The sequence below is a fragment of the Cololabis saira genome, chromosome 15 (assembly GCF_033807715.1).
Source record: "Cololabis saira isolate AMF1-May2022 chromosome 15, fColSai1.1, whole genome shotgun sequence".
Lineage (NCBI taxonomy): Eukaryota > Metazoa > Chordata > Actinopteri > Beloniformes > Belonidae > Cololabis > Cololabis saira.
In genome coordinates, this window is record NC_084601.1 from 18,767,004 (window position 1) to 18,783,106 (window position 16,103).

The following is a 16,103-nucleotide window of genomic DNA, read 5'->3' on the forward strand; positions in this document are numbered from 1 at the left end:
TAGCACACAGGCTAACCAGCAGCGGGGCAGTAGCAGCAGACAGGTAGCTTAGAAACTGTTTAGCTCGTGTTTCTGTGAGAGCTAGATCGATCAAGCCGAATCTAACAGATGGCTTTAAAATCCTTTAAAGTCCAGAGTTTGTGCACATAAATGTCGTGATGCAACAAAATGTATCAGAAAAGCGAAAAGGCAAAAAGCAGCAGAGGAGGCGCGGCAGCAGCTTGCCAGCTGTCCCTCACATCTGCGCCATCTTTGGTTAGTTTGTTAAATCCATCAGGTTTCTTTGTAAAATGCTGAAATTCTTTGATTGTTGGTCTGTAATAAGGTAAAGTGAACTAAAACAGCATGAACTAATATGAAAATATTTGTTTCATTTACTTGATTGCTATGTGATAAAACTGGCCATGTGTCTCTCAAAGTTCTGTGTAGATTTCATTTTTTATTTTTTTCTTCAACCCAACACACATGTACTGTAGCTCTCCAACAGATTGTGTGATATTGGTATAATTTATAACATTTGTGAGCTGCATTTGAGATGGATGTCTACCCTGAGACTGGAGTTAGCACAATACTGTATTTTAAATATTTCACAAATAGGGAATCATTGATTTTGATATGTACAATAATAAAACTCTTTACCACTAAAGAACCGTTCCTTCCCAGTGCTACATATCACATCATTTGTCACATAATTGAAATTCTATGGTATCAAAGTGGTACAAAAAAAATGGCACCAAACTCCATGATCAAACATATTAACTTCTGTGCATACAACCTAGAAGTTGTCAATCTGTTGCTGTCTCAGTCTTTTGTGTGACTTTCCTATTGTGAATAGTCTGACAAATGAAAACCCAGGAACCAATATGTACACACAGCTTCAGCTTTTTTTATTGTGCACTGAGACATGACGTTAAAGATAAAAAAACATAGAAAACATGCAATATTATCATCATAATTATAAATAATAAAGTTCATATTAAACCCTATATTCTTCTTGTGCAAAGCAACACCTTCAATCATGTTGTTTGCAACAACATGCCGACATATGTTTGAAGGGAATTTTTGAAGCAGTATGATATCAGTGTAAGTAAGAGGACAGTTTCATACTGAGGATACTGCATTTTCCACAGTTCAACTATTTGTTGAATGTACACTAACACACCAAACGTCTCACAGAAGGAAACTAATGTTTCCTACATCAAACACTTTCAATGGAGACAACTTATTATAAACGTCACTTCTTGTTGACGTGTACAGCTAGCATTACAGATAATGAGAAAAAGCAGAATACAAAAAGTGCAAATACTTCTCATACATCAAACCTATCTAAACCTTCGCTTTTTCATTCATTTGTAATTTTGCAGAAATCGTGTCCACTGGATCTTCTTTGTAATCCTTCTGCTTGCAGCACTTCTTCTGTAGGAATTTATAGAGGGCGAAAAAGGGGATAGACAAACAGGGAATCCCAGCCAAGATGAAGATGATGATGTTGATCCAGGAGGGAAAGGAGCGCTCTTGCAGGGTGGGAAATGTTTCCTAAGGAGAGTCAAGACAAATCTTTGATTTAATGCTGAACATAAAATAAAATTAAAGCTGTGGTGAAAACCTTTGAAAACCTTTGAAGACAACACTTACCGCCTCTGGGTCCCAGACCAAATAGGTGGGTATCTTGGTGACTTGAGTTACAAAGTAGAAAATCAAAATGACGATCATAATGAGTGGACTAACCACTCTCCACGTCACCTGCCAGAATATATTGGGCTTGTGGCCAATCATAAATACGAGGTCCTCGTTAAACCTGTTTTGGAACAATAAGAAGGTGGAATAATGTAGCTGCGTGTGTAAAAAACATCCATAAAAGATGACTTTGTAGTCTATTAGTTACAGAACATAAAGCAGCATATGTTAAGGCAGGCTCAAGTGATGTTTGCCACAGTAGAGTCCAGTTTACCACTTTAGTCTGAGCCAAATCTGAGTCCCAAATTATGAAATGAATAAAACGTGCCCTCTATTGTTTGTTTTACAGATTTGATCAGTCACAATTAACTTCTTTACTACTGTCATCAACATTATAAATGATACATATTTTCCATAGGCCTCACATTGTGTTGCCGCCAAAAATTCAATTGACATGGAGAACTCACAATTTAAGAATGTTGAAATTTAGAATTTTTTCTGTTTAGAAGGTAAGATTTTCAACCTCAATATATACATTTCTGAATGTATGTACTTATTTATTTTTAAGTGAGGTTTTTTATTTTTAAGTGAGGTTTTTTTTTAAGTACTTCTGCATTGTTAGTATCCTGTCTGCAGTAGATCATTTTGGAGAAATGCTTCTTAATAATTGTGGAGGACATCTGGGATATCGATCCAACCCCAATTATAAAGAAAAGTAATACATGGATAAATGAATAAAGCACTTAGGGTAAAATACTTTCAAGATCAGGGTTATAATTCTCTCATCATGAATAATGTTTTTTTTTATAGAGGTAATAATATTGTTTGGTTTGCCAGTGACTCACCTGTCTATACCGTAAACGTAGACAACTGCGAACATTTCACAGAATCCGATGACCAGAAGGGGGATTGAGCCAGCAAAGTTGTCAAAAAGAGCTAACCAATAGCTCCCTGAACTTAGTGTAAATAAGAATCCAAGAAGACAACAAACTAGACAGGTCAGACCTGAAAACACAACAAAAACAAGCTGTTAGGCTCATATTTGTAGACACCATACAGTATGTTTTAATTCAATAACAAGTAAGAACATTACCACAGAAGACCTCTTTGGGCCAAGATTTGGGCAGGATTTTAAGATCTTGTAAAGGAACCACCACCCCCTCAATGCATCCAAACATTGTTGACAGGCCAAGACAGAAGAGCATGACGAAGAAGAGAACAGACCAGAGAGGGGAAAGAGGCATCTTGATGATGGCTTCTGTGAAGACGATGAAGGCCAGACCGGTCCCCTCAACACCCTGAAGAAATACAGCAAATATGCTTCAGGGTGATATGTCAGGATCTAATGTAACGTTATTTTTGTGAAACCTAAGTTATACAGTTTTCTCGGAAATAGAAGCAAATGAATAGACAATAACAGTATGAATCTACTGACCTCGCTAAGGAAAGTTTGCATGTCACATCTTTGTAGATCCAATCCTGAGATGATGTCTGGACTTGTCTGGTTGAGCTGGGCCAGAATCGTGTCGTAATTGTCTTGTGTGATGTGGTTTTCAGGGAAGTCAAAAATATTCATCAATTTCAAAAAGTTGCTGTCAGAAAACAAAGGGGGGACATTGGAATGAGTTTGGTTTTACTTAACTAAACCATGCTCACTGCACTTGGGTGTTGAGTGTTTTTAGGAAAATTAGGAAATTTGAAACTTACTTTTCATTGCAGTCGTCATATTTTTCTGTTGCTCTAAAGCCAATTATAGAGTAGATAACTGTTGCAGCATATACTGAGGTGCATCCATTGATGATGGAGATGAGGACTGCGTCCTGCTCACAGTTGTTGCTGCAAGAACATTTTGTGAGGAAGTTGTGTGAGGGAGTTGCTCAATAGTGGGCTCCTCTGTGATCATGAAACTAAGACATCGTACTCACTGAACAGAGTTGTAGCTGGAGAAGGAGATGAGACCACCAAAAGCCAAGGAAAAAGAGTAGAAAACCTGAGCCCCTGCATCCAACCAGGTTGTAGGATTCATTAACTCGTTTACCTTAAAAAAAAGAAAAGTGTCAAAAGATATTCTAAATTAAATGCTAATCAGAATGCGAAAAAAAAGTTTGCTGTTATGACAATAAACACACTCTCCTTTTCATTGTCCACCAGGATTTTGTATAATACTAGTGTATGAGTGTATGAGTGTCAAATCGAACAGAACGCATCTCCCTTGGTTACTCCCAATCCAAACCCCATACTGTCACCTGTGGGGTCCCCCAGGGGTCTGTGCTTGGCCCCACCCTCTTCACCCTCTACCTTCTTCCCCTTGGCCAAGTCATCAGCCGGCATGGAATGTCATTCCACTGCTATGCTGATGACACACAACTTTATGTCAAAACTACAGCTGCAGCCCTGTCACCAGTGTCATTCTCTTCACAACTCACCATCGGTCTGGAGGAGATAAAGGCATGGATGGAGCAAAATTTCCTTCAACTGAACAGCTCCAAAACAGAGGCAATCATGGTTGGCACCCCTCACCAGACCCAGTCATCATCCATAACCAGCATCACCTTCTCTGGTCACAACATTCCCCTCACTTCATCTGTCACCAACCTAGGTGTCAAAATGGACCCTCAATTCTCCTTTGATTCCCACATAAATCACCTCTGCCAGATCTTCTTCTACCCCCTTCATCATCGCCAAACTCCGTCCCACCATCACCATCCCGGGTGCTGAAAAGCTGGTCCACGCATTTGTCTCCTCCAGACTTGGCGACTGTAACGCACTTCTCATCGGGTTCCCCAGCAAGAGTCTCCAGAGGCTCCAATACATCCAAAACTCTGCAGCTAGGATCCTGATGAGAGTCGGAAACACGACCATATCACCCCCATTCTTCACTCGCTCTCACTGGCTTTCTGTCTCCACCAGGATTGAATATAAGGTCTCCCTCCTCACTCACCAGAGTGTCCATGGAAATGCTCCCCCTTACCTCAAAGAACTACTCTTCCCACAACCCACTACACGCTCCCTCCGCTTTTCTCACACTAACCGCTTTCATGTTCCAAGGACCAGACTTTGCACCATGGGTGACAGGGCTTTTAGTGTCGCTGCCGCACGTCTTTGGAATGCCCTCCCTAACGACCTGAGGGCACCACAAACCACGGACAATTTTAAAAGAGGACTAAAAACCTTTCTTTTTAGCAAAGCATTTTATCACTAAACACTTCTGTTGTTTTTTTTCCCTAGTTGGTGTTTTTAATTGTTTTATTCTCTTTTCTGCCCTGTCTTGACTTTTTATCCCTTTTATCTCTTATCTCAATTTTATTATTTCTGTTTCCTTTTAATTATCATACGGTAACACTTTGAGATTTTCAGTAATGTAAAGTGCATTATAAATAAAATGTATTATTATTATAAATTTCATCGGATCAAAATGATTTAACGTCATTATAGTTTATAGGCATTAGTACAAAACATGTATTGTGATTGTGCATACTTGTTTTGGGTTCACTCCATGTCATTCTTCATTATCGGCTTTTTATCTGTCTTGTGAAGGTTCATGACAGATACGTTAATACATTTCTTATCTTTGCTCACGTGTGCCAGATATTGTCTTTCTGCACATTTTATGACACTGGGTATAAAGATAGATTTTCTAAACTGTTTCCAAAAACACTTCTTTTTAGCATTTGATAAGTTAGATAGAGTTAGATAGTCATAGTCATCTGTAAAATAAAATGTAATGGTGTCAGTTTATAATGTTTTTATTTTTGTCTATCTTTTAATATTTCCGTCACTGCCAGAAGCCCATAGATATATTGTTCAAGCTTTTAAATTATTTCATGAATGACATGAGAGAAAGGGACACATTTTTGTTAGCCCGTGTCAAAAGTGCTTACATCAGGTGTGAAGAGGAACTTAATTCCAGCTATAGAGCCTTTAAGAGTGAGTCCCCGGATGAGGAAGATGGTGAGGACCACATACGGCAGAGTGGAGGTGACATACACAGCCTGAGAAATGAAAGACAGTCATTTTATCCAGTGGTCACCAACAGAGCACTGCATATAGCCAGACACAGGAATCCCTGCAATATCAGATTCCTCAAAGATTTTCACACCTTGCCAGTTGTTTCGATGCCTCGAATACAGCAGACATAGAGCAGAGTCCAGGCTGCTATCAGACATAGCACCATCCACCACTGCAGACCTCCAGATTCCTCAATAGATGTTGAAGTGTTCAAAGTCTCTCTGTACCAGAAGTAATCAACGGTGGTGCTCTGCGCACATTCATCCACCAAACCTGCACACGACAGATACAGTACATGTACAAGCATAAACACTTCTGTGAAACGCAAAGTATACGCTTCTTCATTTAGAAGTTTTTACATATCTGGGTATAAAACAAAAATCAGGTGCCTAAAGGGTGTAAGTTGAGTAAATACAATCTCAGATGAACAACATGCAACATATTGTACGAATGCATCATTTATTTGCAACATGGTGTCAGTAAAATGGTGTTTGCAGAATTCTCTTTAGGTCTCTCCTCAGCATTTGAATGACACTGATGTCTTCACTTTTATTAGGCCCTAGCAAGACCTTGATTAATTTTTCTTCAGGATGTTGGGATCATTTTCCTGTTGCATGATGCAGCGTCAGTCAAGTTTTAACTGTCGGACACATGACCTCCTGTAGCTCACATTGAAATAGAATACTGTATACAAGAATAAATAATGTAAGAAGTGGCATAAATAAAATATTTTATTTCATGTTCACTTAATCCACAAAAGGGGTCCAAAATAATAATGTAATGCAAATCAAACAACTTGATGGAGTTAGGAACCTTCCTCGGACTCTGTGGTTATTGCTGCAGATTCATAAAAGTCTATTAAAAGATTGTGAAGCCGCTCAACAAGCTCACTGCTGGCTACCCACCACTGAGACGTTGCACCCAAACTTCAGGTTATTTAATATTATAACCCCAGTTCTCTAAGTAATATGAGTGAGATGTTTATGGGATGCACGCCTCATTGCAGACCTCTGAAGCAATAATCTCATTATTCCAATCTTGTTTGGCTGGTGAAACGTGTCCGTCAGCCTCAGGTAGTACCACCTACCTTAAATATCTATAAATATCTTAAATATAATGCAGATGAAACCACGTTATTCAAGATAAGCACCTCTTTTCACTCACCCAAGCAAGAAGGGTTGTCTAGTGAGACATTTCACACATATTCTCTTTCATAATATTTCGTTTGATGTCTCACTATGGGATATGGTTGTTCCCGTATTGCCAGACAAGCTTATCCAGCATCCACCAACCCACAGAGAAAAATACTCTGTTCGAATCAGGACAACATAACCGCACGTGCCACGCACGGAGCGGAGACGTCCAGCATATAGAAACGGTCAAAGGTGAGAGGCGAGGACCAACTCACCGCAGCACAGATGTCCTGAGCAGAAGCTTCCCTGAATAAGGCCCAGGATGTGGCCAAGCCCCGTGTCTAGTGCGCACACAAGCCCATAGGTCGTATAAGGCAAAGCAATCGCCTCCACCACCCAGTAGGATAGGGGCTGCTTTGGTTACCCCATGTGAGGATTAGCCCAAGAGATAAACAGCTATCAGCTTTTCATCTCTTGGGCTAATCCTGAAACCCCTCGTTCTATCCATGTACGTGCTCACCGCACAGACTGGACATAACGCATGCAACTGCTGCTCACCTTTTGGGACAGGGAAAGCCACAAGGTCAATAGTAGAACATGAACCCACCTTAGGCACAAAGGCCAGTTTGGGCTACAAAATCATCCTCTCATCCCCTGGAAAGAGCTGTGTGCATGACAGTTGCACCGAAAGCGTGTGGATGTCACTAACCCGCTTAGCCCGAGCCAGCGCCAGCAACAACACTGCCTTGTGAGACATGTGTTTTAAGTCTGCCCCCACCAGTGGCTCACAAGGGGGGCACTTAAGCCCCTCCAGAACCACAGCCACATTCCATGGTGGTACCAGTGGTCCGGACATGGGGAGAAGACGTGCTCCCTTCATAAAACGGCAAACCAGCGGGTGCTGACTTGCTGTTTTCTTCAGAAAACCCCACGTGATAGCCAAAACCTTAACCGTGGAGAAGGCTTTCCGTTTGTCAATCAGGTCCTGCAAGAATGACAATATCACTCCTACTGGACAATGAAAAGGAATGTGGACATTACTGTGACACCATCCCTCAAACACTCCCCACTAACAGTCATACAGGGACCTAGTGGAGGAGGCTCGAGCACTTTGTATAGTGGAAATCACCTGCTGTGTAAGGCCCACAGCCTAGAGATTTAGCCACTCAGGGGCCAAGCCCACAGTGCCAGCTGCTCAGGGTGCAGGTGAAACACCATCCCTTCCCCCTGCAACAGCAGGCCCCTGAGCAGTGGGAGCTGCCAGGGCTGAGTGCACAGCAACTTATATATCTCCGCCAGCCAATGCATCGTCGGCAAATGCATCGCCGGCAAATGCAGAGCTATCCAAATCAGTGCGTGGCCGTGCTGCCTCACTCTAGACAGAGTCGGGGGTATCAAGGCTAGTGGAGGGAAAGCATACAGACGCTTGGGCACCCAGGAGTGCACTAGTGTGTCTACCCCGAGGGGAGCGTCCATGCTGCGCAGAGAGTAAAATGGTGTGCACTGCGCGATGTTTGTCGATACAAACAGATCCACCTTGGCCTGACCAAAACAGCACCATATCTGTTCCACAATCTCCGGATGCAGAGTCTGCTCAACGTATACTGACGCGCCTCAGGACAACAGGTCCACACCCGTGTTCAGGGCTCCCGGGGACGTGCGTCACTTTCAGGGATCAGTTTGTGTGCCAGCATGTGCAACTGACGGGAGCGTAATCCCCCCTGACGGTTGATGTACGTCACTGTCATCATATTGTCCGTCCTCACCAGGACATGATGACCCATCAGAGACGGAATGAAATGTTTCAGGGAAAGAAACACTGCGGAAAATTCTAGAAAATGTATGTGTGAACGCTGGAGGTCCACACTCCAGTGGCCCCTCACAGATTGGTACTCGTAAATTCCGCCCCAACCTTTCAGGCTGGCATCCGTAGTGACCATCTTCTTGGACAGGACGGAACCCAAGGGTCAGAAAGGACGGGACTCACCAGTGACGCAGCACCAGACGCCATAAGCCCTCGTTACGGAAGACACAATCTGAATTTAACAGATTTGCCTGGATGAAAAAACGCAAGACATGCCCTGAAAACGTTCACCCGCTCCGCCGAAAGGCGCGCTGAGAAAGTCACAAAGTCCAGGGATAATCGCAGAAAAATGATGTCCTGTGCCGGGGACAGCATGCTCTTTTCCGCATTTATCACAAAACACAGGTTGAGTGTCATATGAGAATACGCAAGTGCGCTCTGGCCTCCTGGTCCAAGTGTGCCAACAGCAGCCAATCGTCCAGATATGTGGCCAGGCGGATGCCCTGCCATTTCAGAGACACAAACACCCTCAGGCTTAAAGACAGACCTAAGTACCGCGTGCTCCCTAACAGATCCCCTGGAAAGCAAATCTTTCTTAGGGGATCATGAATCGGGATGTGGAAATACGCGTCTTTCAGATTGATAGAAGTGAACCAATTGTACTGATGCACAAGGCCCGTGTGTCAGCATCCTGACCTTGTATTTCCTGAGATATTTGTTCAGAGGATGCAGACCCAGGATAGGCTGAGGGATGAGGCCCCGAGAACCAGGCTCCTACAACTGAGTGGGTGGTCTCTCTCAGACACCTGAGACAAAAAAAGGTCCACAAAGAACCCTTCATCGTGATCCTAGTGTCTCCTGCTGCCATGTGGTTTCCACCCAGTAACCCCAGTTGAAAGCAAATCTTATACACCAAAGGCAGGAAGGTGACTGAGAACTCAGAAACATACTACAGATAACAATTCAGTCGCAGCTGATGGGATTAAATCTAGAGATACATTGATCGGCCAGGGACTGGAATTTTTAATTTTCAGCTTGAATGGTCTGATTGATGACCGGCACGTCACCCTCACATTTTTACCTATCATATTTTAAACCACCTTGCGCATACACCATATAAGGTACACAACACATTAAATCTGAAAGCGTTACATATATACAGTACGTAGAAAGAGCAGCATGCTAACGTGGAAATTTTTACTAAATATATAATAGACTTAAATATTTTTGGACAGATTATCTGCAATCTGTTAAATCTGTTTTTTCTCATAATGCGGGGGGCATGTTGTGAATTGGTAAAAAGGCATGTGATGCCGACTGGAATGTGGCCACCTTATGTCAATCAATGCTAGCCTTGGCCACCAGTTACATAACCCCATCCCTGATGGAGGAGCTTCTGGCTAACTCTTACAGTGGAATATTCCATTTCACATATTGTTTTGGTGGTAAAGTCAGAAGTGATTGGTGCGTGTAGCTGACACCTAGTGTCTGGAAAGTACCAGTAAGAACCAACTGCTTATTATTTTGCTACAGTTTTGCCAACTCCTCAGCAAGGAAAGTAGCTATTGGGTGTCTTAATAGTCGCTAAAAGTCACTAGATGACATCATCGCCTAATTTTCTTAATTTACCATTTATATTTAAATGTAATGGTTGCTGTAAGAGAAAGGAATAAAGTTGTGGGAGAGATAAAAGGGGAGATTAAAAACAGTACAACAACACTGTACTACAAAACAGAAAAAAAAAAGTAATAAGTAATCATTCAAATACAATGTGCCAGTACAGGATCAGCCAGCTGTGACTGTAGCAGAAGGGGGCTACTGCGGGAGAGTCCGGGCTGCTTTGAGACGGCTTTTGTACAGGTGAGAGGCCTGCGGACACACCAAAATCAAAACCTTCCTCTAATTGGACCTGAAAAAGTCGCAAAATTTGTTGCAGGTCACCTTTTTGAGAGAAAAAAGGTTGCCAGAGATGTCCGAAAAGTAGCTAAAAAGAGAACCGTAAAAATATCAAAAAATGTATCAGGCTAAAACCATGATGCATTACCGTATTTTTTGCACCATATGGCACACTTAAAGCTTCTCAAAAATCGGCAGTGCGCCTTATAATACGGTGTGACAACGGTATGAATTTTGTTGTGCTTACTGACCTCTAACCAATTTTGTGTGGTACACTGTGCTCAAAAGTCTGTCAAAATCTTTTACTGCGACTTTGGTAAGCGACGAAGCCGCCCCACTTGATTGATTTCTGGACCATTCAGCTGACAAAGTGATGTATCAAAGTCGGTTCAATATGGGTTGCAATATCAGACAACGTTAGATAACTAATTATGTAGTGCTGGCAAGTAACCATCACGAGTCCATGTTACCATACTAACATAGACGTTAAGCCAACGTTAGGTTTTTAGCGTAAACACAATTTTCAAATCTAGATCATAATCCAATTATAATCAAATGTTGGAATACAACGTTATTCCAACCTCACACTAACTTCAGGTGTCCGCTATCACTGGCAACAATAAACCAAACAGAGAACAATATGTGGTACTCTTACCTCCGGCACTTTTTATTAGTGGATTCGGGAAAGACGTATGATTTAAAATGTGAATGTATTTTCCTGTATTAGTTACAACTGAACGATATTCCGAGTTATTGTGAATGAGTTGAAAAAAGTTCAACTCACCTGAATGTTTTGTTAGCTTTATATAGGTTTTATCATGCGCCTTATAACCCTGTGCACCTTATGATCCGTAAAATGATCAGCTAACTTTACCACAACCTGTACTGTATTTGAAGCTTTTCGGTGACATGTTGGAGATGGTGCTGTACCTGTGCCGTTAGCGTTGAGAGGACATTGGCTCCAGGGCAGGGGATCTTGAAAGGAGTTAAAAAGGTACCACATGATCCAGGCCATGATCGTGTTGTAGTACATACCCACCAAACCGGAGACAAGCATGGATGCAATACCTACAAAAAGAAAGAAAAACTGACTGTATCCACAATTCTTTATGCAGTTTTGTATCCTTTCCAACTCTTTTGTTTAGGATGTTCGGTGACATTTGTTTAGTGTTTAGAAAACATTTATTTAGTGATTTAGGGCATTAAAAGATATATATGTATGAATATAAGAGTTTATATATAAAAAATCCATGTCAAGACTCTTTATTTTTCATTAAACCAACGTCCCGGTACAACTAAATACATTTCACCACAGCCTGTCCAAAGAGAACAAAAAAACTAAACAAACAACACAAGACATGGGTAGACATGTGCCCGAGGCTGCAGCCATGGGTAGGCACTGCCCTCTCATTAGCTTGAAAAGGGAGGGGGAAAAAAAGAAACATGTGTCCTCACAAGGACACAGTGTGATATTTAAAAAAAACACCTTGTCAAATCAGAATCAGAATCAGAAAAGCTTTATTGCCAGGTCAGACATAAATCAGACGAGAGAACTTGACTCCGGTTTACACCGATGGCACCAATAATACGGACGCAATACGGACGTCTTATCATATTCTGAGTTCATATCAACCACACGTGCATGATTGTGTAATTACACACCAACTCCGGTCAGGTGAGGATTAATCGATCTCCAAACACCCACGCTGCCCTTCCTCAGACGCTGGCCAATGGCAAACTCGATGTGCAGCAGCGGGATTCCCTCCAGAACCAGCAGAATGAGGAACGGGATCATGAAGGCGCCTGAAAGTGCATCATTCACATTTGTAATGTGTTATTAGTGGGCTATAATTCATATTGTTTAGTTCAATATAATTTCCATAAATATGGTTGTAAAAACAAGAACTCTGGAAAATATTACATAGCTGTTACAGAAGAAGGATCACATATTAATTGTTTCACAACATGCAAGTTTCAGCACAAGAAACATGATTAAACATTGCTGCTTCAGTACACAGAGGCTTGCAAGTTGATGCAAAAACATCACACTACCTCATTGTTATACAAATTTCTAAATATTTTTTAGTTTAGATCACCCAGTCTCTTGATCAAAAATATATTGCCTCAAAATCTGTAAAATTATTAATTTTCTTGGTTCCAAAATTGTTGCCTGTCAACATCTGCCATTTACAGCCATGACATGATAATGTTTTGCATTAAGAAAGTATAAAGTATATACTTCAGTTAACATACTCAAATATTGTCAAGGCTTCATTACACTTTTGATGATACTTTTTGCAGCTTTTGACATGAAACCGTTGCGCATATGTCAGTGCAGAAATATTAAGGTTCAAATGTGCTTCTACAGAGGCAGGAGAGGATGGAGCCGAGTTTCAGACCCTACATCCTACACAAGTTGGCATCACAACTTGCGAATTTTACCATCTCAATATCTGTGTCCATGCTTTTATGGCATTTTGGACATGTCTGCAAGCGCCCCTTCACATTGTTGTGTATTTGGTCTTGGCATAAATAAACGTTTCCGTCTCTGCGATTAAAGTTGTGCTGACAGTCGAACTGATACTTTGTTTGGGGTCGACTATCAGCACAATATATTTTGCTCATAAACAAAGTAGCTTTGCATTTTGCTGGAATTTCAAGTCTCTCTAAAACCACACAAGAAGACAGAGATGCACTTTAAACGGCTGGGGACCGGAATTTGCAGATTTTTTCAGCTGGACCTACCGGTTATCGTCACTTCTTTACTGATTATATTTTGGTCCGTTTTGTGCCTGCGCTATATAAGGTATACATTTAACCTGAAAGCATGACCTATACATGTAGCAGGAGCAAGATGCTAACGTGGACATTTTTAATAACCATAGACTTAAATATTATTGAGCAGAAATTTTAAGATTCTTTTTAAATCCTTAAATGTTCTCTCTGCGCTGGTCTCTCCCTGTTGGTTCCTGTGTGCCTCAGTTGATCAGCTTTTTCTTGAGATACTGAGGTCTAGGGGGAAAGTCAGAAGCTACAGAGCCTTTGCAATCACTGCTTCAAAACTTTGGAACTCTCTGCCGCTGCACATCAGAGAAACCTCATCACTGTCCATTTTTAAAACCTGTTTGAAAACCTACTTTAAGGCTCTGGCCTTCAACCCAACATAAAAACAAACATTTATTTCTTGTTTTTTACTTTTACTGTATTTTGTGTTTAAGTGTGTTTTATAATTTTGCTTTTAAACTTGTTTTATGTTTAGCCCTTTGTTTAAGCTGTAGTATATATATAGAATATATGTCAACATGTAAAAACCATGATGAAAAAAGTGGAGCTTTGAGTATTTAAAAAAATTGGATAATTAGGGTTTCTGAAAAATCAGAACCGGCAAAATCAGTATCACCTCACTGAAAAATTGGTAATCGGAATTGGAAAATTGCAATCTATGCATCTGTACAAAAAGACTTCTTCAACACCCAGATTGTCTTATTATTATTATAAAATTAAAAAAGGGAATTGTTTCTTTAAATTGAGCTTACCTCCTCCATGGCTTTGACACAGGTACGGGAACCTCCAGACGTTACCGAGTCCCACACAGAAACCCACACAGGTGAGCAGATACTGGGCTTTGTTGTCCCACTGCGGTCTGTCACCTGCCTCCTCTGTCTCCATCCTCTCCAGTTCTTTGTGAGATGGAATCCTGTCATCCAAACTCGGGTTTGGCAACTTCAGCTTCATGGTGGCTTCTTGCAATCTTCACTTATAGTGTATTTTAAATTGTAGCTGCTCAGTCTTCAAGTGGCCGTGTCTTTTCTTAAACAATCTCCTCTACAGTCGCTGTCTCTCTGTTGATTGTCTGTCTTTCACTGCTCTGCCCCTTCTTCATTCATCAGAATCTCATTCCTGCCTGTGTTGTATTATAACATGTCAGCAAGGTTAAACGAGAAAGGTCCAGCCTCCTAGATAATGGTTAATGCATCACTGGAGATGCTGTCATCTACCCTTTTCCCCAATCAGTTTGTTTTTTATGAGTCTTTGAACAATGTGATGCTGGACAATCTGACAGAAAAGGAGATTTTTTTTATTATTTATTTTGGAAGCCAAAACATGTTATCACACCACATTATTACCTTTTTAAGTACAAGAATCTATTAAAAAGCTTAAACCTTAAACCATTGAAAAAGCAAGTTTGCTTCATTTTATTTCACAGACAAACACACACAATTAAGACGCAATTGTCATAAAATGTTACATTAACCAATACAGTGAGCATAAACCTTAGTGTCCTTTTCAGATGGAATGATTAACCAGGGACAGACTGGGCTTTTACACAAACTGTGAATTGCAATGTCAGTGTAAAGCTGTCATACACAAGGCTATTTTCAGAAAGCCTATAACGCCTACAATTACATGTATATTAAATGCACCACTTCATTAGGTACACCAGGTGTGCTTGACAATCTATATTTGAGTTTAGTCTCATCTTGCAAATGGGATAGATTATTCTTTACCTCTCAGCTTTAAGTTCTTTTCTTCTCGAGTTAAACTTGAGAAGAAAAAAAGGAAGTGTTATATGACACACTTCAAATAAAGACATCCAACCAATTCATCTTCAGGTAAAGAGAGAGAGAAGAAAAAGGACCCTTTCATTCGAAGGCGCAAAATAATAAAATAAAATACTGGCACATTCTTTATTTATTTAAATCTTCAAAGTCGTTTGATAAAGGGCCAGTCTTATTCTCCTGAATGACCTTTTGCTTGAACACTGGAGCAACATAGAAAACCACAAAAGACATTTAAGATAAGCTAGATAAGATAAGATAGTCTTTATTGTCATTCCCACTTTTTTTCAAAGGTACAACGAAATTGAAGGTCCTGTTGACTCAATGAGGTATACATAAAAATGAATGTAACATTAAGAACAGTAAATAGTAAAGTAAAAATATAAACAAAGAATTGCACTGATAAATATTATTGACACACACAAAAACAAAAATGGCCCAATGGGTTAGAAAAGTCTATTCACTTTTATCGCATTTAAAGCCATGATTGCCTTTGGGTAAAAGCTGTATTTTAGGCGGTTTGTCCTGATTCTCGTAATCCTGTTTTCATTGCTTTATGGCAATAGCCGGAACTGGCAGTGACCGGGTTGTAAATGGTCCTTTAAAATGTCTATTGCCTTCTTGAGGCATCTGGAGGTGTAGATCTGTGCCAGGGTGGGGAGGGGGCATCCTATTGTTTTCTCTGTGTCACGATTAGTTAAACTGGCGGACCCAAAAGCAGAACACAACAAAGTCAATGTCCAAGGGTGTTTATTAAACAATGCAGAAAAAAGCAATCCGGAGGGCAGCGGGATTCTAGTGTGCCGGTGAGCAGGCTGAGGCTGAGTGGCAGGTAGGCAGGCAGGCAGGCAAGGCAAACGGCTGGCGGAGATTCTCTGAGGATGAGAAGGGCAGGAATCAAAAATCACGAAGAACACAAAATCTGCACTCACTAACTAAACTGGGGTTACCTTTGTAACCCAGAGTTTTCCAAAAATGCTAAACTAGGAAATATACTGGACAGGTAGGACTAGAAGCGTTACCACG

General features: G+C 40.9%; 1 protein-coding gene across 1 annotated transcript; it reads right to left on the reverse strand.

Annotated features, from left to right (window-relative positions):
• Nucleotides 1–866: 866 nt before the first annotated feature.
• On the reverse strand, nucleotides 867–14,429 carry LOC133460464 (sodium-dependent neutral amino acid transporter B(0)AT1-like). Its single transcript, XM_061741017.1, has 12 exons — nucleotides 14,055–14,429; nucleotides 12,181–12,321; nucleotides 11,449–11,586; nucleotides 5,777–5,958; nucleotides 5,559–5,669; nucleotides 3,603–3,715; nucleotides 3,385–3,513; nucleotides 3,113–3,269; nucleotides 2,771–2,975; nucleotides 2,523–2,682; nucleotides 1,636–1,798; nucleotides 867–1,536 (listed from the first exon to the last, which is right to left on the reverse strand). Exons 1-12 carry the CDS (start codon nucleotides 14,251–14,253, stop codon nucleotides 1,327–1,329), a joined length of 1,908 nt encoding a protein of 635 aa, XP_061597001.1. The 5' UTR covers nucleotides 14,254–14,429; the 3' UTR covers nucleotides 867–1,326.
• Nucleotides 14,430–16,103: the final 1,674 nt, after the last annotated feature.

What these genes read in the sequence shown, in the direction of transcription:
- LOC133460464 (XM_061741017.1), bottom strand. Translation starts at nt 14,253, where the DNA reads ATGAAGCTGAAGTTGCCAAACCCGAGTTTGGATGACAGGATTCCATCT. An exon ending in GCCCAAAGAGGTCTTCTGTG is followed by an intron (nt 2,683 to 2,770) that starts GTAATGTTCTTA and finishes TTGTGTTTTCAG; the next exon opens with GTCTGACCTGTCTAGTTTGT. An exon ending in TGGTCTGGGACCCAGAGGCG is followed by an intron (nt 1,537 to 1,635) that starts GTAAGTGTTGTC and finishes GACTCTCCTTAG; the next exon opens with GAAACATTTCCCACCCTGCA.